The sequence below is a fragment of the Cornus florida genome, unplaced genomic scaffold (assembly GCF_030987335.1).
Source record: "Cornus florida cultivar Cherokee Brave unplaced genomic scaffold, ASM3098733v1 CherokeeBrave_3.0.0_Hap2_Chr05, whole genome shotgun sequence".
Lineage (NCBI taxonomy): Eukaryota > Viridiplantae > Streptophyta > Magnoliopsida > Cornales > Cornaceae > Cornus > Cornus florida.
In genome coordinates, this window is record NW_026775575.1 from 111,198,915 (window position 1) to 111,226,451 (window position 27,537).

Sequence of the window (27,537 nt, forward strand, 5' to 3'; positions counted from 1 at the left end):
ACAAGCAGTTCCTATGGAATGTATGCGAACACGGGGTCATTGCAACCACCATTCCCGTCAAGAACCTCTGCAGACAAATCGGACACACATCCGTTGGCGCAACACCTGGGGTGGTTGATACCACCATCCCTTTCAAGTACCTTCCCAGACAAATCGAACACATATCTGGTGCTGCTGCCTCAATTGGCTTCAAAACTTCTGTGTTTCATGGATCGTAATTGCCTCGTCTAGAAAACCCTTTAATGTAAACAATATATCCCGAAAGAATCTGTTACAGATATCATCATCAATTAGTAGGCCTACTTCTTCTTCTTCTTCAATATCCCTTGAATCAGCATTAGTTAGTTGTTTCACTACTTCACTACCATATTGGCATGGCTGATCACCATGTTCGTACGAATCATAGTACAACATAGTATTACTGACTGTACTGTCTTGAGTATTGTCAACAAAATTGAGCATACAAACATCTATGACTATCACAATCTTGGCGGGCTTTTTGCTGGGAACGACCGAGTTTTGCATGGTGAAGTAAAAACCATTGTTAAGGAAGACAGACAAACGTTGAGCAAGAAAAAGAGCCGTAGTGTCTTTTTCGAAAAATTTTGAGCTTTCGATTCTGTGGATTCTCGTGATAGTAAGCTTTCGAGCTCAAATACATTAACATAATGTTTGTCAAAGTATCCAATTGCCTCAACACGAGTACCATCTTCTTTCTTAGCAAGGGCGCCACTTACGCGTAATATGTAGAGACCTTGTGAATCGGAAACTTGACTACCGGAAAGCTTTTGCTTCCACTCGAACACACCAAATTTTATGTTTAAGAGCCGTTCAACAACCATCGTGTCCGACTCTCCTCTGTGATTGATTCGTTGTTGTCTCACTAAGAAAAATTTGCCAATTACATATGCTGCAGATAGATGACTTCTGATCATATATGTATGATACAAGAAAAAATATGATACAGTATATTTTTAGGAAACTAGCTACCTGATTAAATAGGAAACTTAACCTCTCTCACTTTCAACCGCCTCAGATCAAGTTAATAGGAGTATTTGGTATTTCCGTAATGAAAAAGGAAAACCACATCATTATGATTTATTACGTAAAGAGAAATATGGTACGAAGGAGTATATTTTTAAGGAAACTAGTGATAAAATAAGGAAACTAGTGGTTTCGGTTCAGTTGACAAAAAAAGCCAAAGAGCTTCATTCAAATTTTTATTGTTCCAACACTTCATAGTAAACAACTTATTACACATGCACTAAATCATAAAAAAATAACCTTAACCTCGGATTTCGGAGTAACTTTCAAGCATACAAAGAGCCTAACCTCATATTTCGGAGCACAAAGGACCTCAGATTGGGACTACCTGATATTAATTATTTCAGGTGTATGTAGAACAAAAAACATTCCAAGAATTTACCGGTTGCAAGATAAATCTTTGGAAGCTTTCATTCACAAAATTCCCACCATTTTCTATACAGAATGCCCGTATTTATTGTACAGAGAAGACCAACGAATGAAGCATTTTCTCTCCAAGTACCAGTAGAAAGAAACATTTACAGAAATGCAGTGGCAGTTCATCTATTCATGATTCTACTTCTAGATTATCAGTTCGAGCTTGTGAACTTCTCTTTATTCAGTCAAATTCCAGCACAACTTTACCAGGAATGCGCCTCTTATCTTTGGCCTCGTGAGCTTCTCTCACTTGTGCAATGGGAAATGTCTTATCCACCGGTATTTTCAACTTCCCAGCCTCACATAGCCTCCGGATCTCATCTAAACCTTCCGCATCAGCCCTCATGTACGTCCACCAATATTCTGCACCGTACATAAAGGAAAGGCATCGGTCCATTAAACGAAAATATAAATAAAACTACAATTATTTATAAGCTTTTTCCCACCTTTGACTTGTAAACAGAATTTGACATTTAAATTTTCCCATTTTATTAGGTTTGAAGAGTGCAATGGTATGTAATGCTGCTAATACACCACTCCCAGACCCTGTGGGATATTTCTGTGCCCGCCCTCTAGAGAGAGAGTAAGAAATCTTTTTCAAAAGGGACTAAATTTAAATAACTTATACACTTCTATTTCTATTGCTCGAAGTGTGGCAGTGATTACGCATCCAAGTAGAATCCGCCATCACCATCTTCATTTGAGAGAGGGGATGTATGTATTACTTTTTAGATATCCAATGGGGAATGTACAATGACCCTCCACCAAAACCAAGAAGATGCACTTGAGTATACTTTACAAAATGGTACTACTACTACAAAAAGTGGTTACCATTGTATAAATAACTGCCATTAATCTGAATGATAGGATATGAACCCACATTGTGCTGGTGATCACAACTAACACTACGCCAAAGCAACTACAATAACACACGACCCTCGTTAAGTTTTCAACTGTATAGTATCATAAAAACCAACTTCTTGAAAAATAGCAAATATAAACACAAAACATATACTTTGAGGTTTCCATTCTCCAATTAATGAAGATTCTCTTTTGAGTATCAGAAAGGAGTGGAAATACACTTAGCGGGGAAGGTTGTCAAGTTACATTGAGTTGAACAAGAAGTGGGAGTACACTCACATGAGACAGTTCAATTCGGAAGTGTCACGTGAGCAAATTAAATTTGGAAGTGTCTCCATCTAATAAGCATAATTATGGACAGAGGACATAGATACAACATGAAAAGTTGACACAATAAATCTTTAAAAAGGCAGTATGTGGCTATGTGCACAATGATAATACAACAATAAAATATAGGGAAAATTACCTGTTAGTCCTAATATTGCACTCTAAAGACAAATGAGTCCTAAAAAAGTTTCATAAGACAATGAAGTCCAACTTTTTATACAAATTTCCAACAAAATTCTATACCCAATACAATTCCTCTTCTACCCTTTTCATATATATATGTGTGTTACTTAACTAATTTTCTCCAAGCAATTTTACTAAAAAATTGATTGAAAATGAATAATTTAAGAAAAAAACTTTCTTAGAAATTCACACTCATTGTTTGGACCTTGTTATTGAACTCTATTAATCTGTTAAGAGTTGCTAATTAATTTAGTACAGTTGCCTTTTGTTTTATACTGTCAAAACGCTGAATTCCAGCTCTCAAGACCTCTGTAGAAACTTTAGCTGAATATCAATCAATACCAAAAACAGAAAGCAAATGAGTCCAAAATTAAGAATTTTATTCCTAAATTGTAACACATCCACGATGTGCCAGACACGTGCCCGATAGCATCCAAGAAGTTCCGTTGTTCGACATATGTCCAACACAAACAAGGCTCTTTCTTAGAAGTAAGGATGCTTCTTAGGTGTTGAGACAAACTTATCAAGTAAAATCCTATTTCAGATAAAACTCTGCAACCTTATACCAAAGCCTAAGCCTTCCTCACGGGGGTTTTATCCCCAATTAACATTGATAATACAATTGCAAGAATCATGGATGTATATCTCCTATTCTGAAATAGAAGGCCATCACAAATTAGCTCTCAAATCAAAAGGACTTGAAAACCTAGCTTAAATTGTAAAATAAAGTACCACTATCAGTCTATCGTGGTTGTTTTTTATATTATAAAAGTACACTTTATTCACAAGTAATTCTCACTATCCGAATTTTAGGCTTCACCCTTACAGTCGCTTGACAATAAAGCCGGATATCGAGTCAAAGCACGTTTGGGTGGAGCAGAGGGAAATTGGGGGCGTAGAGGCGGCTGCTTTTGAAACTAATACTAGGTGAGGTGACAAATATAAAGGCCATCCAAATGGATCATCCTTGAAATCATGAATACTAGGGTTTAATAGTGAATAGTGGCTAATTGGTTGAAAAAGTTTCCCCTAACTCCCCAAGGATCTTTTTTGAAGTTTTGACCTAGTTCTTATTGAATGCCATTGTTAAGGTTTAATAGACATCATTAAACAGCTAAGCACATTACCCTATGCACCCATAGGTAAGAGTGCAACAATTTGACAGGTTTCAACATGATTGTATATCCCCTTCTCCTTTTAGTGAATCCTAGGTTCATAAACTGACCAGACTATAGAACAAGCAAAATAAGTTTATCTATTTATGTTAGAAGAGGGAAAATAATTATAATAAGTCCTACATTTAAATTATTGAGAACAACACTCATTCATGCCTGGTTTCTATCAAATAACTTGATTCAAGTATGATGCCATAAATAGGTTTAATACCTATTCCATGAGAATATCGGTATTGAATCTGTTTCTTCAGCAAAATTGCTGTAGCCATAGGAAGCCCAATAGCTAGTCCATAACTATCAGTCAATGATGCTGCCTCCCCCTACAGTAAAGTCAACCAAAACTGTAAAATGTTTATGTAACAGCATATATGCAAAAAATATCTGAAGATTCCTTGTTAGAAGAAAAAAAAAATAGCGACAAACTTCCATCTCTTACCTGCAATGTCATATAGTGGCCACCTCTCCTCAAAAGATTAATGCCCATTCTTTCCGTCTCCGGGGCACCAATTGTATCCAAAACAGCATCAAATTGCCCTTTTATTGCATATTCAACATCCTGTAAATTAGTATACAAAGAAATGTTAGCAGGAATGGGAGGGGGTAAAAGAATCTATTCCAAACCCCAAGATTAGAATAAAACAGTGGGCAACATGAAACAAAGAGTACTCATTAACTAATTGCATCATCACCTCAGTAGTATAGTCAACAGCCTGCTCAGCACCAGCTGCCAGAACCCGATCAATTGTTTCACTTCCACATGTAGTTGAAACATGGCACCCTGCAGCTACAGCAAACTGAATTGCAGAAAAACCTACAGCACCTCCTCCACCCACCACCAACAGCCTTTGCCTGTACAGGTTAAAGTGAAAGGCAGTCATGAGAAATAAACAATCAAAACTTCCAAAATATATCTATAATTTTTTACAAAATTAGGGTTCCCTGATCCATCCCCCTTATATCAAATACTCAACTACTTGGCTCATTACTTGAACTCGCCCATAATTCATTTTCTATTGCTGTATGATGATATGGAAGTTCCAAATAACAAACTAGTGCACATCCAATTAAAAATTTAAATATGCATGCTTATCATCACAGCAGCATGGTGATGTTACAATAACGAAACTGCATTAATTGGTCAAAGAATCTAAAGTACTATCATGATTGATATGATGGTTTCTAATTCTCAAGGGTTAAAGTGTTTAACTTTATAATATTGTCCAAAATTATGCCAAAGCCACTGTGGCACATTTGTAATATAGGTTGGCATGACATCTTAAAGAGAGGTTTAGATTCGTTTGATAATTATTAATATCAATCTAATTAGCCCAAAAATATTTTTGTTTTAAGAAGAAATATGGTTGAACATACCATCAAAATACTCATTCCATTGCTCTCATTGGATACTACAAGTATATTGTCCTTTTCAAATAATCTAAACCGTATCTCTTCACAATGTATGATAATCATTATTTGGATTTCACAAATTGACTTTCTTTCGTAGTTCTATATGGAGATTGACTTCCTTGAATTTGATGACTCCTATGTCAAGGAGGGCTATATATTTACAAATGCTATGCAGAACAAGATGGAAGTCAAACATCTTAACGCCAATAAAACAATTGTAATATTATTAATATAATTATTATGGAAAGTAAGCTGCATATGCATAGTACTCATTAATCATGACATATTCATGCACACATCCATACACATCCATTCATACATATATATCACCATATTTCCTCCAAAACAGAAGTTAAATTCAACAATATAACATACCCTTCCCTTATCCTAGCTGTACTTTTTAAAGCACGCCATGCGGTCAGGGCAGCAAAAGGAATGGCACTTGCTTCCTGCATGATTATTGCAAAAGATAATATATAAATTTGTGCTCTACACTCTTAAAATAAGGTCGAAATGGAAAACAGTAAACTATAAAATTGATCAGATCAATCTCAGAAAGGTAGAATTCAGGAGTAGATGAAAAAGATATGAGGTAAATTTTTAAACACATTACAGAATGCACAGTATCTTAGAGATGAAAAATGATCCACTAACTATAAAGATTGCACTCTCAGCCCACAAGACAAAATCCATTGAGAAATAACTATTTATATAAGCCAAGGAGAACATATGAAAAATATATATATATATATATATACAAAAAAGGTTGTCATGAAGGCATGAGCAGATTTAGGTAATTCTTTTGCTCATGGCTATGAAGGACTCTAATACTTACCACATGTGACATTGACACTGGTTTGGAAGTAATTTCGTCTTCCGAAAGAATGGCATAGTCAGCATAAGTACCCCTCACAGCAGTTGGATGCAGTGCACCAAACACTTCCTGCCCTATACTAAGTGATCGAACCGAAGCTCCAACAGCTGCAACTTCACCACTAATATCACGGCCCAAAATGAGTGGCAATAGAGATTTAAATAAGGAACGACCATAGCCTGATCGCATCTGAAATATTAAAATTTGCAATACTTAATAAATGCAAGCTGGTGCATAAAATAAATATCCAAGTACAGCGTAAACAGATTGACAGTCCTAAAGATAATTAGTAGTGACCAAGCATGGGAAATGGTTTCTGCCAAAATTTTGGAGAATATCACCATCATTGGACACTCAGCTCACCGAACAAAGAATCTTATCACATTATTAGTTTTGGCGTGGCATCAAAAAATTAATTTAAGACAGATTCTAGATGTTTCAAAATCGTAATTTTTCTGCTGTTTGGATCAACCTAATAGCACTCGCATAATTTTTATCATGCTTGGTTCACTGATCGTATACCAAACATCACTTCTGTTATGGTAGATTCCCCCAAAAAATATCCATAGATCATGTGAAAGATGTATGCAGTTTATTTATGCACCATCATGCAGTTTTCAACCCTCACAATCTACTCTCCTTGAACATGACGAAATAAAGAGCCACTTAGATAGATTTTACAGGGGTTATATATGTACTTACCAATCAAATCCAGAAAATGTGAACTAAGTATTTCAAGTGCCCCCTAATCCTTTATGTGATAAGCATAAGTGACCCAGAACCACTATAACAGGAAACAAAATCTACTCATTCCATTTTAATTACAAAGTCATCATTAGCACATAATAATGTCATATTGACCAAGTAACAGTATAGTGAGTGACTTCTACATGGTACATTCTTTTACATTTCCATTTTGCCATGTGTCACTGAATCTAATTTTCATGTAAATAGTTTGTACTTTATTTTATTTTTTATTTTTACTTTTTTATACGGATAAGATAATTATTCAGTTGTTAAGGAATTGTTTATCCTCCACAGGCAAGTCTGTCCAAATTTTTGAGTCAAACAAGCTGCATAGATGAATTATGGCACATAGATCCACATTGTCCTGCTCTTACTCCATTTGATTCTCCTAACAATCCATTCAAAAAAAGGGAAAATGCTCGGCGCTTGCTTGGTTGCAAAGAAAAGGCAGGAAAAAGAAACAAAAGGAAATTATTTGAAATCTGAATACTAGAGTCTAGCCTTAAACTTCACACAACTGACCTAATCCATCATAACCTTCGTTTATTTATTTATTTGTCCATGTCTTGGGCAACCAAACAACAGAGAACATATAGATTTTCTTTCTTACCCACAGTCCTTTCACCAATAAAATGGCGTTAAAATGGCGTTTAAAATCAAAATCCGTCATATTAAAGAAACAACTTATCACAATTTCTAATAGCAAAAATTGCATACATGATAAACAAAAAATAAATAAATAAATAAAATAAAATAAAAATAAAAATAAAATAAAAAAACCTCTCAATCCATCATTAGTCTAAATGAACCAATACAGAACAATAAAAAGAAATACAAATGCTTCGTTTGATCACTAAAAAAACGTCAGAAAGTTGAAAAAGGAATATATATATATATATATATATATACACACACATATATATTCAGTCTTAAATTCATGATAATTGAGATCCAATGAGACAATAAACCTTCACACAATAGCTTACCTTAACCGTTCTTCATTTTTATTGGAAACCGCAAGATTTTGTACATTCTAATTTCTCTAATTCCTACATTTCTCAGCAACAAACGAAGAATTAAATTTGAAACAAATTCAAATACTAATGAACTCACTCTTGTATCAAGAGGATTGATCGACACAGCACGTGCGCGAACCAGCACCTCATTGGGCTTCAGATCAGGAACACTCGCATCGTGACGGAGCTCAAGGGCCTCGGGCCCACCGAAGCGCGTTAAGAGCACGGCTCTGCAACTGGTGACGATACATCTAAACCCTATCTTCGTCGACCACGAAGATGATGAACGAAGCAACGAATAAGATTCGGAAGTTGGAATTGCTGTGCTATTCTGTGCATTGAATTTCAATAACAATCGCATCATTTTGGATATTGAATTAGAAGTCCGAGTCGAATACTTCCTAATAAGTTCAATGCATGAGAAAATTTGACGAAGAAGAGCTGTGAGTAAGGTTTTTCTTTGTTTCCCCTAATATATTGACATGAAGAGAGAAATGTCTAGTGTATGACTGTGTGTGTGTGTGTGTTTTAGAAAGAGAGAGAGTGGAATTGAAGGCGTGTATGTGTTCCTGGCCGCATATGGGACTGAATTTCGTGGACGCCTCCTGAGTAGGGCTGCAACTCGGCCGAGTTAGCCGAGTTAGCCGAGTTCAACCAAGGAGAACAATATTACCTCCACACAGGAGGATCAAAATCCTCTCATCCAATTATTAGTAATGGCGTCTAAAAAATTTTGCTAAAAATTGGTTAGTAACGAGTAAGAGGCTAAGAGCCAAAGTTTGAAATGTGTTACCATTGATATTTCACCAATCAGATGGAACTCATCCCATACTAAACTAAAAGAACCATTAATTTCTCACAACAAAATTTCAATAAGCACCACTTTATCCAATTGCTGAAAATTCAAACAAAAATTTAAATAAATTTATTATTTAATTGCTACTTAAAAACTTTTAAAATTTTCAATAATTAATTTTTTATTCTCCTTTACAGTCAATTGCATTTTATAAATCATCTAACTTTTTATTGCTCAACAACCCTAATTCCAAGCATTTAGGTAACCAAAGTATTTTTGAAATGCAATCACCCTAATCCAAAACATCAGATCAACCCAAAAAGCAAATGGGTAGCACATTTCCTTTCACACCCTCTCAGTTTTTAGATATTAATTGGAGCATCAAATAAGAATACAAAAATTCCACACTTTGAGAAATGTTCCATAAATGCAGATTATTGACATAAAACTACATCAAAATCCACAGGAAAAGTATCTTTTTTTCAGTAACCTTACAACATGCATAATACGTCGTAAAATGCATTTATCAAACAGCTTTAAAAGCATTATATACATCATTGAAGATATTGGTTCTTCTACCTCCTCATAATCGTGTACCAACCCTAGTGGAAGGTTACAAAACTCATATCTACTATTCCTTCTAAGGTAAAAGCAGAACTTTCTCAACATCTGATGCACGCCCTAAGCACCATCATCTTCAACGTTGTTAACCCGTTCACATTCATCGATCCATTCGCTGTATCTGAAGTGGGAAGAAAAATGGATGAGTCAAAAAAACGGCCATATAAATTGACTATCTGTAACATGAGGGAACATATAGAATTCACTTACACATCTATGGGTTCAGTTAAAGCTGCAACGAGAAAATAAAAAAAGATCAGTTCCCCCCAGATAAATATAATCATCACAAAAACAAAGTCAACATAAAAATAGAACCCTCAGTTTATATAACCACCATTGGAGATAGTATCACCAGTTGACAATGAACCCTATCACTCAACATTATTAAACAAACCGGGCAGAATCCCAAAGCAATAAATAGTCCACGAAACAACAAATTATATAATTACATTAAGCTCAGGTTCCTATATTCTCTAAATGCCTCAAGCAAAGTACCCCAACAATAACCAATTTCGATCCATTTACACGCATGTCCATTAATATTATCCATGCCACACCTTTCTTTGGAGACTGAAGAAGACTAATCTTTCTGTGCTTGTAACATCTCAGGGCACTTAACAAATAACTTGAGTACATTGCAAAAACTCCAGTTCTACAACTTTGCTTGTTGTGCATTGCCTAACCCAACTTTTACTGTTCGTCTAGCAAAAGCCACCACGATAATATGCTATGTAAGTTTAACCCGTATTATTAGATAAAATGAAAGCACAGCATATAGTGCACCAAAATAAGGCAAGCTGGTGGATTTAGCTCCCTTAGTTAAATTGTTAAGCTAGTCTCAAATTCATTTAAAATTCCTTCTTCACTGATAGAAGAGGAACTGATGAACCAATTCCTGAAGATATTATTGCGTTATGGTGGTTCTTGTTTGTCTGATTTGATGTCCTAGATAGTGAAAGAAAAAGGGTTATCAAGAATCAATTATTGCATAGAAGAATTCTTGTCTGCTGGAATTAACATTCCGGAAAAGAAATTTTCCACAATAACAGTTCTATCTTTGAGTAAATCACACTAACACAACAGGCAGTTTATTGAAACTTTCTTTGCTTCATCAAAATATTTTTTTTCCTTTTTCATGTACTGTTTAATGTTTATTTTAAGTTCACCTCACCTTCAAATCACCTTAAATTGTATGATCTCAAACATTTTGTCCTTCATAAAACTCTAAGTGAACACTTGAAGACTTGTTGCTTCCAACCCAATTTCGCAAAAATTACCATCATCATAAAGAGGGATGCTAGCAACAGTTGCTCACTAGCATGACTGGGGCAGCTCAGTCACTGCTTAGCATGTGTAAATACCTTTTAACAGCAATTAATTACTTAATAAAGCCAATTTTTCTTGGATCTCTCATTGATGTGCAATTACCAACAAATCCTGTTACAATTCTACACAAAATGAAAAAGACCAAGTTTGAAAATCTCTCTCTAAACTCATCATATAAAATTTTCTTCTTCAAAGTTTTTTTTCAAGTACAAGTCTGATTTTTTTTTTAATTTATAAGTTAAAAGAGGGGAGAGATAAATAAGTGTAGGGCAATCCCCTCGCTTTGGCTGCAAATCAGCCATGGAGTCCCATATTGTTAATTTGCGCCTATCGCACTAACGTGCGCCGCGATTAACCTCTCCCATGGAATAACACACCACCCCTTTCCTCAAGGGGGACAGCCTTGGGCATTTTAAGTACAAATCTGATTTCTCATAACGTAATCTCTTTTATCAGAATTGTATATCACTTTTATAGTTGAAGAACTTACCATTTTCTTCTATCCTCTAAATTTTTCCTTCAATCCTCCAATTCTTAGATTACCCAACAAATAGTTGATATGAACTGATAGACAAATGTGTAGAATTGTGTAGGTTTTGAAAATAGTGTACAATCTTGTAGGTTTGAACAAAAATTTATCAATTCATAATTCTGTGCAATTTTCAAAACCAACACAATTCTACACAATTTTCTAACAGTTCACATCTATCTTTTTGTTGTCTAATCTAAGAAGTTGTGTAATATAAGAATCTGGAGGAAAGAAGAAAAAGGTAAGTTCTTCAACTATAAAAGAGAGATCGCAATTATGAGAAAAGATATTAAGGGAGATGAGAAAATCAGATCCATACTCCAAAAAAGGTTAAATTTTAGATAAAGAAAGATGATATTTTTAGAGAGAAATTTCTGGGTCTTTCCATTTTGTAACAGGGCAGGTTGGTAATTACACACCAATGAGAGGCCCAAGGAAAACTTGGATGTAGAAGTAATTAGTTGTTGGGAAAAGTATTTACACCTGTCACAAACTCATGCAGTGACTGACTTGCCACAGTTGCGCTAACAACTGACCCTAGCATCCCTCACATCCTAAATTACACGCCGCACGGGCAGGGTGGGGGTGGGGAATGTATACAAAATTGGCAAGATTGCCCTCTCCTTCTGTCCAGAACAATTAAGACATTCTCCTCTTCTTTTCTTTTCTTTTCTTTTTCCCCTCCAGTTCATATCAGAAATGCAGCACAAGTATTACCATAATTTCAAGCATCATGACTCAGAAAAGCAACGAACTAACTAATGCATACCTGTTACAGTAGTGCTAAACCTCTCTTGGCATATCCCGCATAAAGCCTCACCAATCAAGTTCTTCATATCACTGAAACCAGAAATTTGTGTTTCAGCACATCAGATAATTGTTTAGAAACTACATACTGTTCGACTACATCAACCGATTGTAATAGTATATTACACCAAAATAAATAATAAAAACTGAGACAAAGCATAATAATTCTCATTGGCATCTACACCTCTGTCCATATTACAAGTGGATTCAAAACTTTAAAATAAAACTAATTTTGTAAAATTCATTTTGATCACTATATCTATGAGAATTTTTCCGTAATGAGTTTAACAAATGTTGATTTTAAAACAAAGTTGACCATTGACTCTTTCTAAATTTGTGAGGTGCCATTGTCAGACATACAACACTTGGATATGATTATGACAACCTAGTTAGACATACACCTGAAAAGTATATATATTTTAAATTTTACCATGCAATTGAAAAACTCATACACCTGAAAAGTATATATATTTTAAATTTTACCATGCAATTGAAAAACTCTTTGTTTAAATCATTTTCTTACATTGTTTAAAACAAATGAAGTGCCATTTTGAACACTTCATAAAATTAAATACACTTTACCCACCAAACATAACTTTACAAGAGCATGCATCATTGGTGCTCAACTAAAATGGATATAGTATGTGTGCAGTGAAAATGAAGTCATAATGCTCGTTTTCCTTGTACCAAATTAAAAAGTAATTGACCAACAACAGTACCTCATAATTTTATACATTTGAATAATAAAACCTCTCTGCCAAGTGCAATAATTATTTAATTACAAGGACAAACAAGAGTTATTACACACTTACATACGACATTCGACGCTGGTCCCATGATTACAGAAGGGACAGCTGAAGACAGTGTCAAGCTTATCCATTCTCTTCCTTGGGGGTGGCTTTGCCCTTGACTTCCTTTTACCCATTTGTTATATCAATTTTCACCTTCAGTATCATTGACATTAAAACATATTAGTTCAGCTGCTATATCACAAGTATGCAGAGCAATCACATCAATTCTGTTTTACCACATAATTTACAAGTACTGAAAGAAATTTGAAGACCCAAACTATATTTGATTCGTAAAAAATGCTTCTTAAATAAAATGTACTCACAGGAATGCTAACAACCATTAACTCCTGCTTAGAAGCTGTAACAATTTTGCATGGGGCACTTTCTTTGAGTGCCAATATGCATCAGCTTATAGACACTCATTGTATTTATTAAAAAATAAAATAAAAAGGTGCAGTTACATTAATGAAATAGTTCCAAAAATTTAGAATGTGAGCATAGTAAACATTGTCAATGGATAAAGTATTGTCTGTCTGATTATGTGTCAAAAGGATGACTCCTAAACGGAGTAAGTGTCATGGTCCAACTGATTTAAAAAATAAACAAGATCTACATAACGAGAAAAATAAGCCATAGAAAACATAACCTAAGCACACTAAATGAATTCATTCTTCCATGAAACATCCTACCTCATTTTAAACACATTTACCGCATTTGAAGATCAATCATCACATTTTAAATCCAAATAGGTGATAACATGTTTTAAATCTAAGTGATGCAACTTTTTTCTTTAGATCAATGTTCAATTGATGCATAATGTCTGCCCGCTTAAAAGGAAATAAATAAAATTAACTTAAAAAGATAAAGCAGTTCCAAATTCCAATTAACCTGTGTAGCATCTTCTATCTACTGTACAGAAGGAAATACTTAGACTAAAATAAAAAGGTCCCAAACTATTCTTCTTGGCAGAATTTAGAATTAGATGAATGGGTTTCGTAGCTTATGAGCTAAATACCTCCGTTTTGATTTTGTATTGTATAGAATGACAATTTTGACTTTGTACAGTATATTATATCCAACTCATGATGTTTAAATTTCTTAATAAACAACATCCAGGTTCCAATATGGTAGTGAGCAAGCAATGCCTCGGATCCTCCTATCAGATAGAATAAACCCTAAATCAAGAAGACTCACTCAAACATAGTGAACATTGAATTTGAACATAAAGCAAACTTCTGTTTATTTTGAATTCCAATAAATCTAGAAAACTAAAACTAAAACTCAAAAAAAACGGAAACTAAAACAATCTAAATTATGAAACCAAAACAAACCCTGGATTATGAAGCATAAGCATACTTATGTAGATAAAACAAAAATACCTGACGATTTAAAGTTCGTTACTCCAAGAAAGCAAATAAATTAAACAAATTTTATCAATATTGAATTAAATTTATAAAAATAAAATCCACAATGGATCCCGAACCTACATATAGAAAACATACACGAATCGCATAAGTGTTGAATTTATTGGATTATAGGCCTTAACGATGTAGAGAAAAACAAAAAAGGAAATACAAGAAATACAAAAGAATGTAAAGCATTTACGTACCTGTCGATTCTTAATTCGTGACTCCTTAGTGAGATAGATTGAGGGGAGGAGGTTGAGGTGTATTTATAGCCCCAAGTAACCATAAAATTTTGGGACAAGGCTTAGTGATACGACGGCGTCTAGAATGGGACTCTGGGGAATTTGGCCCCGCATGGGCGGGTAGCCGCACCGCCCCTTTATGTCGGTTTGGGAGACTGTGCTTATTTGGGTGGGAATAATTTTATTTGTAATGTTAAATTTTATGTTAAAGTATTGATGACTTCTTTTTTTTTAATGGATTTTTAATAGTTTTGATTGCATTTGAGGGGCCAAAAAAAGTTTAAAAGGCTGAAAAACTCTAAGACTAAACGAGACAAGGCGGGAATGGGTGGGAAGGTCCTGTCGATTTTGGGCGGGGCAGGATGGAGGTTTCTTAATGGGGATGGGAGCGTACACCTGCCTAAAATTGCCTACTATCTTATTTGTGTGCACCCTTCTTTTTCATGGTAAAAAACACACTTACACACTCACTATTTGCCCCCTAAGGACATGAACCTTCGACCTTCTACTAAAAATGTGAGAAGGTATCACTAGGCTAAGCCACAAGGGGCCTTGGATATACTATTGTTAAAGTACCTCATTCATTATTCGTCATGAATGTGTTACAACACAATTTCAATGAGATAAAAATTGTCGATCATACTTTGGAGTAGACATTGGGTGCAAGCACAAAATTTTTTATTATTGTATTTTACACCCCTAAATTTATATTCTTTATATCTATAAAATTTTGAAATTGCCTCCACTGAAATTATGAAAAAAAACCATATGTATAAATATGTCCCTCTCAAATGAATTCCTAGATCCGTCTCTGATTGAGTGAGTTAGACATGTCATGTCACTGGTGTGTCCACCTATTGAACTTGCAATTAACTGAACCCATCTACATATTATTATAACAGCTTTCCACCAATTTACATGTTGCATGTTCATTAGGTAGGTATACCAATGACATGGTATGCCCCACTCACCATATTTCCACTCCAACTCAACATAATGTAACTAACATTTGCTAGACTGACAGTATTAGAATTTCAGCTAATGAAAAGTGCTTTCCATAAAGAAAAAAATAATAAAAAAAGGACAGCACTTAAGTCTTCACGATGAGGAGCTACTAATTGTTGAAGTGGATTAATAACAAATAAACAAATCCTTTTTAATTACAAAATAAAAAATGACGAGGTATATATCCACCGGTGAGGACCTAACTATTATTCTTTAATTATTATTTTTCTAATTTTATACTGTAATTAAAAAAAAATGATATGTACATTTGTTATTGGTACAGATCAGCAAGATTGATAAAGAAAAAATAAATAAATAAATAACCCTTCGTTGACTCACTGCATTGACTAGCCACGACAACAATGATATCTATTTGAAACCTTAACTTTGAGGGAGATATTTGCAACCTCGTCATATCGGTTTGAAACCTTATTTCAAGGAGATAGTTACAACCTCGTCATCTGTTTGAAACCTTATTTCGGGGAGATAGTTGCAACCTCGTCGTTGGTTAGTTGGCAGAAAGATAACCACCCCTATCCAAGGAGTTGTTAAAAGTAATAAATATGATCCCAAAAATCCTCTTATTTACAAATGATTCAAATGGGATTATTTTTTTGGACTTGGATTATCTAAGTTAAAAACTTTCTACATTATCATAAGTTGAATAAGATAGATGTTAACATGTGGCACATTAATGACATCTAAGGCTTATATTGCAGCACATCAAATAATTAACTTAAATTATAAAAGTGAGCTCAACCAATAACGATTGAGAAAAATAATACAACACACTCAAGAATAGTAAAAATAAAGAAGAACAATGTATAGAGAAATATAGAATTGCTTGGATGCTTTTATTGGAGGTCTGGGCCTCTATTTATACACAAAAATTGGTAGAATTAAGGTAGGGCTCGCGTTACTTGTCCTCCAATTCTTCCCATACATGACTTTCTTTACAAATAGAGTTCTTTCTATTGTATAATATTTCCTACGTAGAACTTGCTTTGTATAGAATTTTCCTTCTGTGTTGAATCATTTGCTTAATAGGACTGGACAATATTTAATTGTACTTGGGCCGGATGCAACTCGGTTTAAATGACTTGACCAATGGGCCAGAACTTCAACAGTAGTGATGTTGGGCTGATTAATGTTTTTACCTGGCCTTGGAGGTCCAATACAAATGATATTGGGTTAAATAATAATGTAATTTGGGCTTGATCCGGATGGGCTTTTGAAATCTACCAAATGTAGATTTATACAGTGATGACGTGTTCAATTCTTATTGGGGGGAGATTTTTCCCTCCACACGTCTTTGTTACGTCCCTCTAATTCCCAAATTCATTGGCTGAATTCATCAAATTTTGATCGTCGAAAGTCACAATCTTACTGTCGATATTATCAGCCTGATCTTGCTTGTAATTCACAGCACTCTCATAATTCAAGTTCCTATTTTTCATGTAAGATTTTATTCTATTATACATGTTTATGTATATATAATATATTGAATTTTTAGATCAAAGAACTTGACCAAAAATTTCTGAAAAAATAAAATAAAATTTCAGAAAGAATAATGAGGAGAAAAAGGAATTTGAAATCAATAATTAATCAGAATTCAAGTTCCCACTTCCCATGCACTATTATTATATATGTTTGTTTATATGTGTTATACATTGGATTCAATTTAGACTGAATAACTTGTGCATAAGGTTTGATCTGCACAGAAAAAGGGAGGGGTGGTGACGGAAGTGGTCGGCGTTTAAATTTGTTCTCCAAAATGTTTTAGGTGTCAAGAATTCTTTTATGATGAAATGATGTGGTGCGTTATTAGCCTTGGATTTGTATACCATTCTACTTGTCAAGTTTACAATAATTTAACTTATGATAATGTAGAGATGTTTTAACTTAGAAGATCCTAGTTTTTATATATATATATATATAAATGCAACTCTAGCTAATTATAGAAGGTATGTTGAATTTATTGTGATTAAGTGAATACAATATTCTACAATAATTGATTGAACATCGGAGCATCCTCGACTGGCACCGCAACGATGCCATTCGTCGTGACTATCATCCATTTATTTTGCCCGAAACGTTGGATAGTGCAAATTTTGGCATGAAGAAGAATAAAATACATCATCCTCCCTTGTAATGTACTAATGACCTAAGTTATGTCCAAATTGTAAATGTCAGGTCAGCTAAAAGTTAAGAGAATGCATCTATAAATTTTTATGAGGTGATAAGGAAAGAGCAAAAGGAATACAGTAGAAAGAACAAATTTCTATACATTGGGCATGTTTGGCAACCGCTTTTGCTTTGTACTTTTTGCTTTGACCTATTTTTGTTTTAAAGTGTGTTCAACACTATTTCGAAATTTGTTTGGTAACGAAAATTTGTTACAAGATTTTTGGAAGCAAAAACATGAAGCATGTTTGGTAAAAAGTGTTGCAAGTTTGAAAAAATTGAATGGCTAGTTAAAAATATCATTTTAGAACGAAAAATAAATATATTTTTTTGAACAAAGCTTTGCTACAGGGCTGAAACAAACAAAAATATCATTTTTATGCTTCCAATTTTGGCTTCAATTTTAGAAGCATTTCGGTACTATTCAAATGATAGCAAATGTTACTAAACTACTAAATATGCTTCGTGTTTTTGCTTCACTACAGTACACTATTAAAAGCAAAAAACACGAAGTAGCTTATTAGTCAAACCATAAAAAAGAGATGGAAACGGGAAATTTTTCTGACTCGTCATTACATTCCATACTTAAAGGTCGTATTAAATCCCTCGCTTTCCTAATTATATTTACCTTATATTTATAGTCTTAAATTTTGATTGCTTTTGTTAACATGCAAAAATACGTAAGGATTAAAAGAGTTTAAGTTTTAAGTACTAAATCTGTAATGTTTGATTTCCTTCGATGGTAAATTTTATTCAATTTATAAAAAATTAAGCAGATTCTTGCTCAACATATTTAGTGGCAAGTGAAGTTTAATTTATGCAAAATTGTTGAATTTTTTTTGAATTTTTTTTAAGTGACGCTCAAATTACATTATGAAATGCACTTGATCAAAAAGTTATCTATCTAATATTCAATTTTAGATATTGGATTGGTTTATCAAAAGAATTTATGTTAATTTTTCAATGAAGATTTGTTAATGTTCAAGTGCAGGTGATGGATAAAACTCGGTTTTCCACTACAGTTGTAGTTCTTTCGCCTGATAAGGTTCCTTGGTATTTGTCTCTTATTTATGCTAGTTCGGTTTACCGTGTTCGGGCTTCGCAGTGGGAGTATTTAGTTTACCGGGCTGCCTCTTGGTCTACTTGTTAGTTACTAGTTGGCGATTTTAATGACATTTTACATGCATCTGAAAACCATGGGGGATGGGTTAAACAGAGTTGGCAGCTTAGTGTTTTTTTGTAATCTGGTCGACCAGTGTGCTTTGTTGGATATTGGATTTGTGGGTTTTCCTTTTACTTGGTCTAATTAGAGGGATGGCCTATCCAATATTCAGTAGCGCCTAGATCGAGCTTTGGCTACTAAGGATTGGATCTCTTTTTTTCTAAATGCTCAAGTTTCCCATCTACCGGTTGGGGGTTCCGATCATTTTACGTTGCTTATTCAACTTCAACCATTGATTCGCCCTCGGAAACAACAGTTTTATTTTGATGGTCGTTGGACTATGCTAGATGAGTGTCGAAATATTATTGATTTAGCTTGGTCTTCACCGATTCAGGGTTCTTGTCAATTTCAGTGGGCTCAAAAATTGCGGCAGTGTAAAGCTGATTTTATTCATTGGGCGAAGCTTAAGGATTTCAATTCTCAAGTTCGCATTAATTGGGCTACTGAGCGGCTAAGGTAGTTGAAAGCTCAGACTTCTGATTATTGTCATGCTGAGGTGGTGCAAGTGGAAAAATATTTATGTTCATGTTGGTTGGATGAAGAACTATATTGGAAGCAGAAATCTCGGGCTTTGTGGTTATGGGAGGGGGATCGTAATACTAAGTTTTTCCATATTACTGCCAAACGTAGATGTGCTCGAAACACTATCTCGGGTGTGTATGATGAATGGAATCAGTGGGTCAGTGCGGAGCCAGCAGTTCATTATGTTTTCTTGTGTTTTTTCCAGCGCTTATTTCAATCTTCCTATCTTACAAATATTGACCAATTTTTGCAGCATATTCCTTACTGGATTTTAGAGGCGATGAATGTTGATCTTTTGGTGGACCTGTCGGAGGATGAAGTGAAACAGGCCGTGTTTTCTATAGCCCCAATAAAGGCCCCTGGCCCTGATACGATGACTCCACTTTTTTATAAAAAATACTGGGAAGTAATTAAAGGTGATGTAGTTCGTGCTGTTTCTAGTTTTTGTGCCCCGGGGAATTTATTGTCTTGTTTTAATCATACCAATGTTGTGTTGATTCCTAAAATACATTCCCCTACCTAGGTCGGTCATTATCTGCCTATTTCCTTATGCAATGTTTTGTATCGGATTATAGCTAAAATTATGACTAATCGTTTGAAAGGGATTATTTAATCCCTTATCAGTGAGTCCCAGTGTGCTTTTATTGTAGGTAGACATATCACGGATAATATTTTGATTACTCATGAGCTGTTGTATTTTTTAAAAAATAAACGAAAGGGCCGTAAAGGTTTTCTGGCACTGAAGCTTGATATGAGCAAGGTATATGATCGGATTGAATGGGGTTTCTTATTGCAAATGCTGCACCGGCTGGGGTTGAATGCTTATTGGGTTAAAATGATTTCTACTTGTATTTCTACTGTGTCTTATTCTCTTAAAATTAATGGGAATTCTGTTGGCTTATTCTATCCTTTGAGGGGTTTGCGCCAAGGTGATCTTCTGTCACCATGTCTTTTTATAATTTGTGTTGAAGCTCTTTCCATTGCCATTTTGCGTGTATAACAAGCCCAGCTGTTATTTGGCATTCAAATTTGTCGGGGATCTCCTTCTATTTCTCACCTTTTTTTGGCAGACGACTTAGTTGTGTTTTGTGCTGCGGTGGAACCCGAGGTTCGGGTTTTGAAATGTCTTTTGGCTGATTATGAGTCTGCTTCTGGCCAGCAAGTGAATTTTAGTAAATCATCTATATTTTTCTCTAAGAATGTATGTGATTCAATGCGTCGTTTTATTACTCACTATCTTGGTTTGCAATTGACTGGTTGGCATAATAGGTATTTGGGCGTGTCGGCTCTTTTGGGACAGTCTAAGCGGGATGTTTTTCAGTTCTTTCTTTCTAAAATGAGGGACCGTTTGTCTTTCTAGAAATCTAAAACCTTGTCGGCGGGCGGAAAGGAAGTGCTTGTTAAGGCGGTGTTGAGTGTTTTGCCGACGTATGTGATGTCTTTGTTTAAGCTACCTCATACATTGTGCTTGGATTTGATGAAGCATATTCGTGCCTTTTGGTGGTGCAATAAGAATAAACCTCGTGCTATCCATTGGGACCTGTTATGTAGGAGTAAGAAGAGTGGTGGCCTTGGTTTTCGGGACTTCGAGGCATTTAATTTGGCGCTTTTAACAAAACATGCTTAGCTTTCAGGTTCATCAGAAGGGCCTGTTGTTTCAGTTATTGAAAGCTAAGTATTTTCCTTCATCATCTTTTTTGGATACGCAGTTGGGCTATAATCTTTCCCGGGGGTGGCGCAGTATTTGGTCTTCACATCCTTTATTGCGTTGTGGGTTGGGATCTTTGATTGGAAATGGTTTTTCTACACGTATTTGGGATAATCATTGGGTTCTTACGCTTTCTCAGAAGATTCCACCTCTGCAACGTGATGTTCCATTTTTTTGGATGGCCAATTTAATTGATTCTAATACCCGTACTTGGAAGACGGATGTCTTGCGTTGCTTGTTTTCTCCTCTTGTGGTTCGCGAAATTCTGAAACTGCATATCAATTGTTGGGATAAGCCAGATGTTCTTATATGGGGCCTGAACGGTTGGTTTTTTTTTTTTTTTTTTTTTTTCTGTTTGTTCAGCTTATCAGCTTGCTTTCTCGATGACTAATTTTTTAGGCGTTCTGGTTTCTTCTGTTTTGTGGACTTCTATATGGCGTTGTCACACCTTATCTAAGGTGCAACATTTCCTTTGGTGGTGCTGTCATCAAGCGTTGCCCATTGCGGTCTCCTTGATGGCGAGGGGCTGTGGTGTGTCATCGTTGTGGTGGTTCGGAGGAGACTGTGGTGCATATTTTATTCCTGTGCCCTCATTTTTTACAAGTTTGGAAGTTGTCACCTTTCCGGTTTGATTTTTCCAATGCTCATCTTTCTTCTTTTTGGGAAGGTTGGTCTTTTTTTGTTTAGGCGGCTACCCATTCTTCTGATTCTGTGGGCGTTCTGAGTTTGATTTCCTTCTGTGCTTGGGGCATTTGGAAGGCAAGGAACCGCTTAGTGTTTGAAGGGGTGCTCTGGGGGCCTGACTTGGTTGTGGAGCGTGCGGCAGCAAGTTTTTGGGAATTTCAGGATGCCAAGTCTCAATGTCTTGCTGTTCATCCGGCTTCATCTATGCCTTTGGTGGGTTCTTGGATTGCGCCTCCGCCTAGACAACTTAAGTGTAATTTCGATGCTTCCTTTTGTAAGGGTTTGTCCTTGGGAGGGGGTGGGGCAGTTTTTCGGGATTTTCGCGGCATGGTTCTTTAGGCTATTGTCTTCACGCAGTTTCCTGCCTCTTCGGCTCTGATTACAGAGGCTCTTGCTTGTCAGCGTGCAGTGTTTTGGGCATCGGAGTTGGGTTTTTATTGCGTTTGGTTTGAATATAATTCTAAGGCTGTTGTTGAAGGAGTGCAGAATAAAGCTATGTCGCTATCTGAAATTGCTTCTCTCTGTTTTGATATTCGGCGGGACTTGCAGCTGTTTCAGTCGGCGTCTTTGTCTCATGTTCGTCGTTCTGGCAATAGGGTTGCTCATGCTTTGGCTCAGCTATCCTCATCTTCTCTCCAACTGGATCACCTTTTCTCGTCGATTCCTTCTTCAATTCATCGGCTTGCTCTGGAGGATGTTGGGTTGTTGTTGTTTTAGGCTTTTTGGCTCGGTTGTCATGACAAAAAAAATAAATAAATAAAAATAAATAAAATAAAAAATAAAAATGAAGATTTGACAAAAGGAGATTAATTACAAATTTTTAATAGTTTTTGCAGTTATTTGGCAGTACAAGATTTAGTTCAAGAATTAATTATGAAAAATCATAGTTAACAAACGTCAGCTTTAACTTTATTTATTATTTATTATTTATTTATTTATTTTTTATGACGTGAGAACCCTCGCCGCTACCTCCCTTCGGGCTGAAGCTACGAGGTAAACCTCCGGCTGTCGACGCCGGCCTTACATTGTAAGCAATAAGGTAAGTTAGGGAGAATAATGAGGATGAATGGGTTCGAACCTGCCGACGTCAGCTTTAACTTGTTATCAATTATAAAGTTATCCTGAATTAAAAGATTTTTATGACCTATTAAGTTCTTTTTGTTTCAGTTAAAAAATAGTCAAAATCGAGACTGTAATGAGACCACCACAAATTAAACAATGTTCTATTATTATTGTTGTTGTTGTTTTCTTTCTCAATCCAACCCATTGCTGAAAATCTTCCAGCAGTTGAGTTGTTCCCTGTTTTCCTTTTAACATTCTTATCAAAAAAATTTAAAGAAAAAAAAAATGGCATCACTTGTCCATAATTATATTAAAATAATTAAGAAAGAAAAGGCTAGTCTATTTTTCGCCAAATCCTCTGGAGGCTTATAGTTTTGCGTCTTATGAGTCATGACTTGATCATATTATATAATATTATATACTACCCGTCCAAAAATAGTGTCCACAACACTTCTAAACGTATACATGCAAATTATATATATTATATACTACCCATCCAAAAATAGTGTCCACAACACTTCTAAATGTATACATGCAAATTATATATATATCTTATGTACTACCCGTCCAAAAATAGTGTCTACATTGTGAGTCACAGATACCAATGTGGACACTACTTTTGGGATCATTGGAAGTTTGAGAAACATTGTTGATAGGGCTGTGTTTTGGGTGGAGGTACCAAGAGGAGGATAGGGAGGAAGAGATCAGAATAATTTACCAAAAATATATATACACCTTCTGCCACAGTGAGGCAGACTCAACTTGTATGCACAAATTTAGAAGATTAGAAAAGCAAAACATCTCTCACAAACACCACACACACACACAGTGATCTACCTCTATAATTATTGTCGCTGAGTCCCAATAGCATTGATCCTTCAACAATGGGCAGCCAAAGTTGCTACCCCAGGACTACTAAACTTCTATAATGTACTTTGTTAGCAATGATTTTATATGCAATTGTGAATCAATTATGACAGCCAACAATAGACTAAACATTCAGTCTGATACAAGTACTGTCCAAGACAATGTATTGCAATCAAATACGATACAAAATATCACAGTTGACGAATGAAAAAAATACAAATGGGAAAGACTTCGCGTATAATGTTAACAAAACGGTACTATATAATAGGAGAATCTATATGCTGCCTCCATAAAAAGACTCCGAACTGAGGGCCAACCTCGGGTAAGCTCAAGCATTCCAACCATTGCAACCATGACAGCAAATGCAAGGCGAAGGAAAACCCATTAGTTGCAGCAATGCAGAGTTCTTGAAATTTTGGGGCAAGAAGTGGATTATAATCCATCACTCATCAAACCTTTTCTCCTGCAGTTAGCTAGAGCAGCAACCAACTTTTTTCACAGCTGAAACATCATCCTTGGTCCCAACATTAATGTTTTTCCCTTTAGGCAAGGCTGCAGGGTCATCCCCAATATCAAGCGCTTTCCGGCTGACCACACGATATATCTGGCTGAGCACTTCTGTGAATGCATTTTCAACATTCAACGACTCAAGGGCAGATGTCTCCATGAAGAAAGTGGTCTCCCTTTCAGCAAAGGCCTTTGCGTCCTCGGTGGAAACAGCACGTAGGTGGCGCAAGTCTGCTTTGTTCCCCACAAGCATTATCACAATGTTATTATCTGTGTGATCCCGGAGCTCCTTCAACCATCTCTCAACATTCTCAAACGTGACATGTCTGGTGACATCATACACAAGCAATGCCCCAACAGCTCCTCGGTAGTATGCACTTGTGATTGCACGGTATCTTTGACAAAGAAAATGAAATATAACTAAAAAGGACCGATCATAATCACAGTGGAGAGACAGCAAATATTTACTTTCTTGTATCCCAACAGCACCCAAAAAATTAACCAACCAGGCTAAAGTTATGAAAGTGGGAAACTGTAAGACAACAATTTATATATATAAGTAGGAACTTCAAGATAATGTCAAACAGAAAACCCTACATAACAGATGGATTTGGACAACGAGACTCCTATTCAGATTATATTTAATGCAGACAATATTCCTATAAATCTAAGGCAATCCAGACAAAACCACTTCTTTCATTGGCCAGAAAGAAAAGAAAAACCAAGGGGTGCCAAGAGAAAATAGGACACCAACTGTGAAATTTATATACCAAATAGTTCATTTCATGGCATCCAATTCTTCCAGTAGTATTGTTCTGCCTGATTCTCAGATCATCGTTACAGAAGCATTATCTTCACAAGCAGACATTAAGTGTTAATAAAAATGTACTCCGCCTGGTTGGTTAAATGTTGTTAATGAGAATAGTAATTCATTATTCTTAACAATAGGTCCCGGAGACTTTTTGGTTCATCATGCTATTGCTCTAGGTTTAAACCTAATTTCGATTAAAAAAAAAAAAAAATCCAAACAGAAACAGTGAGGACAGAAGAAAGTCTCAGGCATCAATTAATACATTTCGAATAAAAAGTTCATCCATGTGCCTGCAATTTCATTCTATCATGTCAGAAGACTATTCTTCCCGAGTTAGTCAAAGCATGAGCGCCATGCACAATCATGTTCTACCTTTTCATTTTCTCTAGTTTTGTGCTTCAAAGCATCTATACCACAAAAATTATCTCTTAAGCATTTTTTAGGTACATCCCGTCATATTCTTTCATAATATCAAATTTTAACACGTTCATTTTATTTGTGCTTTCACATTTTCCAGTCTCACTATAAATTTTAGTTTTTAAAGCTAACATTCTTTTAGTCAAGGGTATAATATCAAATACAAACTTACTAACCCTTTTCATCAAACACCAGAAACCTCTGCAACACCCTCCTCTTTCCTCCACCGCCGCCTTCATCATTAAATTGCTGCCATCAACTTTCATCCCATTCTACTGTAAAAATAAAATTTCCAATATATATGTGTATATATATGGAAATCACCACCTCTCAGCTCTGCTGGCTAGATACTATGTCTATTCCCCTCAAACCCAACTCAGTACCAAAAAGAAACAAAACTATAAATAACCACCACCTTCATCAAACCATCACCAAACCCCCACAGCCACCCTCCACCATGATTCAACCATTTTTGGCCAAACCCACCATCACTTCCCTCCAAACAACAAACTCTGTTATCATTAATCCATACAATAACCAATATCCAATAATGTTCACAATTTTTTTTTTTTTTTTTTTGATAAGTCAATAATGTTCACAGTTCACACAGAGAAATCAAGACAACAACAACAAAATAACTCTTCCACACAAACTCTCCATCCCCCACCAAACCCATCCCCATTGATGGCCTGCTGTCCGCTAGCAATCATAATTTGACACCCAATTTCCATCATAAACTACCTTTGATTCATTATCAAAATCTCAGACATAGAACCTTCAATACCACTTATAATCTCTGACCTTCGCTAATACTAAAGCATTCATGAAGGAGTGTTTATGCCATGGCTCCAATTTCTCCTACCAGGTAACCATAGTGATCGACAGCAAAATAATTTAGAACATTACTAAAAGTTAAAGATTACCTAGTGCTAGTTTGCCATAAGGATTGCAGTGTGTACAAAGCTAAACTTTGACAATTTATTTTTTCAAAATTTAAAACTTTGACAATTTATGTATATATAAAGGCTGCATACCCTAAAACCTACTTGTTCTTAATTTGTTACTAGCGCAAAGAACCCTTCGAATTGTGGGGGAAGAAAAAAGGGGGAAAAGTGAAACATTTTTTCTCCAGTCTCGATCTAAAAACCTAGCATTACTACACTACAAAATAAATAAATAATCATAACCCTCTTGTGGTTGGCAAGAAAGCTGAGACAAATAACAGCATACAACTTCGAATTTAAGACTACGGAGAATTAAACATTTCCTACATTTTCCAAGAAACCAAACAGAAAATTATCGAACACGAAACTTTAGAGAAAGAAAATCGAAGTGAGGATGAGGAAAGTACCTTTCTTGTCCAGCGGTGTCCCAAATCTGAGCCTTGACGATCTTATCATCGACTCGAATACTCCGAGTAGCGAATTCGACTCCGATGGTGGATTTGGATTCAAGACTGAACTCGTTCTTGGTAAACCGCGACAGCAGATTCGATTTACCCACACCGGAGTCTCCGATCAGTACAACCTTGAACAGGTAATCATAGTCATCGTCGGCTCTGTATGCCGCCATTTATATATCTGTAATCCCTTTTGTAACTTTCACAAATCAGATCAACACTTCAGAATTCCGATATATATATATATATATATTGAATTGTTGTTATATGTATGGAAGAAACACATACAAACTCATAGGTATGTTGCTAGAGATAGAAAAATAGCAGAGGAGAGAGAAAGAGAGAGATGGGGCTCGTGAAGGCGCGGGGGTTCAGAGTTCAAGAAGGCGAAGCTGGAACAACGTCAATCCAGGTTGGCAAGTAACAGATTCTTCTCTCCGTAAAAAGTAAAAAGTAAAAACAGTTAAAAATTAATCTTACCATGTTTGGGTGGGCTCTTCGCATAGTTACTAAATACTAACGATAACTATAATTAACTTTCATTTGCTGTACAAACAACTCAACCAAATCGCACGCACGT

At 35.5% G+C, this 27,537-nt stretch overlaps 3 protein-coding genes across 5 annotated transcripts; all 3 read right to left on the reverse strand.

The window, feature by feature from the left end:
- Nucleotides 1-1,185: 1,185 nt before the first annotated feature.
- Nucleotides 1,186-8,738, reverse strand: LOC132308585 (uncharacterized). Its single transcript, XM_059806704.1, has 7 exons — nucleotides 8,149-8,738; nucleotides 6,250-6,477; nucleotides 5,790-5,863; nucleotides 4,697-4,856; nucleotides 4,444-4,563; nucleotides 4,219-4,327; nucleotides 1,186-1,824 (listed from the first exon to the last, which is right to left on the reverse strand). The coding sequence occupies exons 1-7, from the start codon at nucleotides 8,413-8,415 to the stop codon at nucleotides 1,643-1,645; spliced, it is 1,140 nt and encodes a 379-aa protein (XP_059662687.1). The 5' UTR covers nucleotides 8,416-8,738; the 3' UTR covers nucleotides 1,186-1,642.
- A 509-nt stretch (nucleotides 8,739-9,247) lies between these two features.
- LOC132308586 (transcription elongation factor 1 homolog) lies at nucleotides 9,248-14,682 on the reverse strand. Of its 3 annotated transcripts, none has more exons than XM_059806705.1 (5): nucleotides 14,531-14,682; nucleotides 12,943-13,074; nucleotides 12,093-12,163; nucleotides 9,679-9,700; nucleotides 9,248-9,589 (listed from the first exon to the last, which is right to left on the reverse strand). In XM_059806705.1, the coding sequence occupies exons 2-5, from the start codon at nucleotides 13,053-13,055 to the stop codon at nucleotides 9,529-9,531; spliced, it is 267 nt and encodes an 88-aa protein (XP_059662688.1). In that variant the 5' UTR covers nucleotides 13,056-13,074; nucleotides 14,531-14,682; the 3' UTR covers nucleotides 9,248-9,528. The 3 variants fall into 3 exon arrangements, with proteins under 3 accessions (XP_059662688.1, XP_059662689.1, XP_059662690.1); XM_059806706.1 differs by lacking the exon at nucleotides 14,531-14,682 and adding an exon at nucleotides 14,409-14,490; XM_059806707.1 differs by lacking the exon at nucleotides 14,531-14,682 and adding an exon at nucleotides 14,301-14,396.
- A 9,222-nt stretch (nucleotides 14,683-23,904) lies between these two features.
- Nucleotides 23,905-27,345, reverse strand: LOC132308587 (ras-related protein RABA1f-like). Its single transcript, XM_059806708.1, has 2 exons — nucleotides 26,910-27,345; nucleotides 23,905-24,725 (listed from the first exon to the last, which is right to left on the reverse strand). Exons 1-2 carry the CDS (start codon nucleotides 27,128-27,130, stop codon nucleotides 24,293-24,295), a joined length of 654 nt encoding a protein of 217 aa, XP_059662691.1. The 5' UTR covers nucleotides 27,131-27,345; the 3' UTR covers nucleotides 23,905-24,292.
- Nucleotides 27,346-27,537: the final 192 nt, after the last annotated feature.

What these genes read in the sequence shown, in the direction of transcription:
- LOC132308586 (XM_059806705.1), bottom strand. Translation starts at nt 13,055, where the DNA reads ATGGGTAAAAGGAAGTCAAGGGCAAAGCCACCCCCAAGGAAGAGAATG. An exon ending in GTTTAGCACTACTGTAACAG is followed by an intron (nt 9,701 to 12,092) that starts GTATGCATTAGT and finishes TTCTCGTTGCAG; the next exon opens with CTTTAACTGAACCCATAGAT. An exon ending in TTAACTGAACCCATAGATGT is followed by an intron (nt 9,590 to 9,678) that starts GTAAGTGAATTC and finishes TTCCCACTTCAG; the next exon opens with ATACAGCGAATGGATCGATG.
- LOC132308587 (XM_059806708.1), bottom strand. Translation starts at nt 27,130, where the DNA reads ATGGCGGCATACAGAGCCGACGATGACTATGATTACCTGTTCAAGGTT. An exon ending in GACACCGCTGGACAAGAAAG is followed by an intron (nt 24,726 to 26,909) that starts GTACTTTCCTCA and finishes TCTTTGTCAAAG; the next exon opens with ATACCGTGCAATCACAAGTG.
- LOC132308585 (XM_059806704.1), bottom strand. Translation starts at nt 8,415, where the DNA reads ATGATGCGATTGTTATTGAAATTCAATGCACAGAATAGCACAGCAATT. An exon ending in ACAGCTAGGATAAGGGAAGG is followed by an intron (nt 4,857 to 5,789) that starts GTATGTTATATT and finishes TAACCTGTACAG; the next exon opens with GCAAAGGCTGTTGGTGGTGG. An exon ending in GCCACTATATGACATTGCAG is followed by an intron (nt 4,328 to 4,443) that starts GTAAGAGATGGA and finishes ACTTTACTGTAG; the next exon opens with GGGGAGGCAGCATCATTGAC.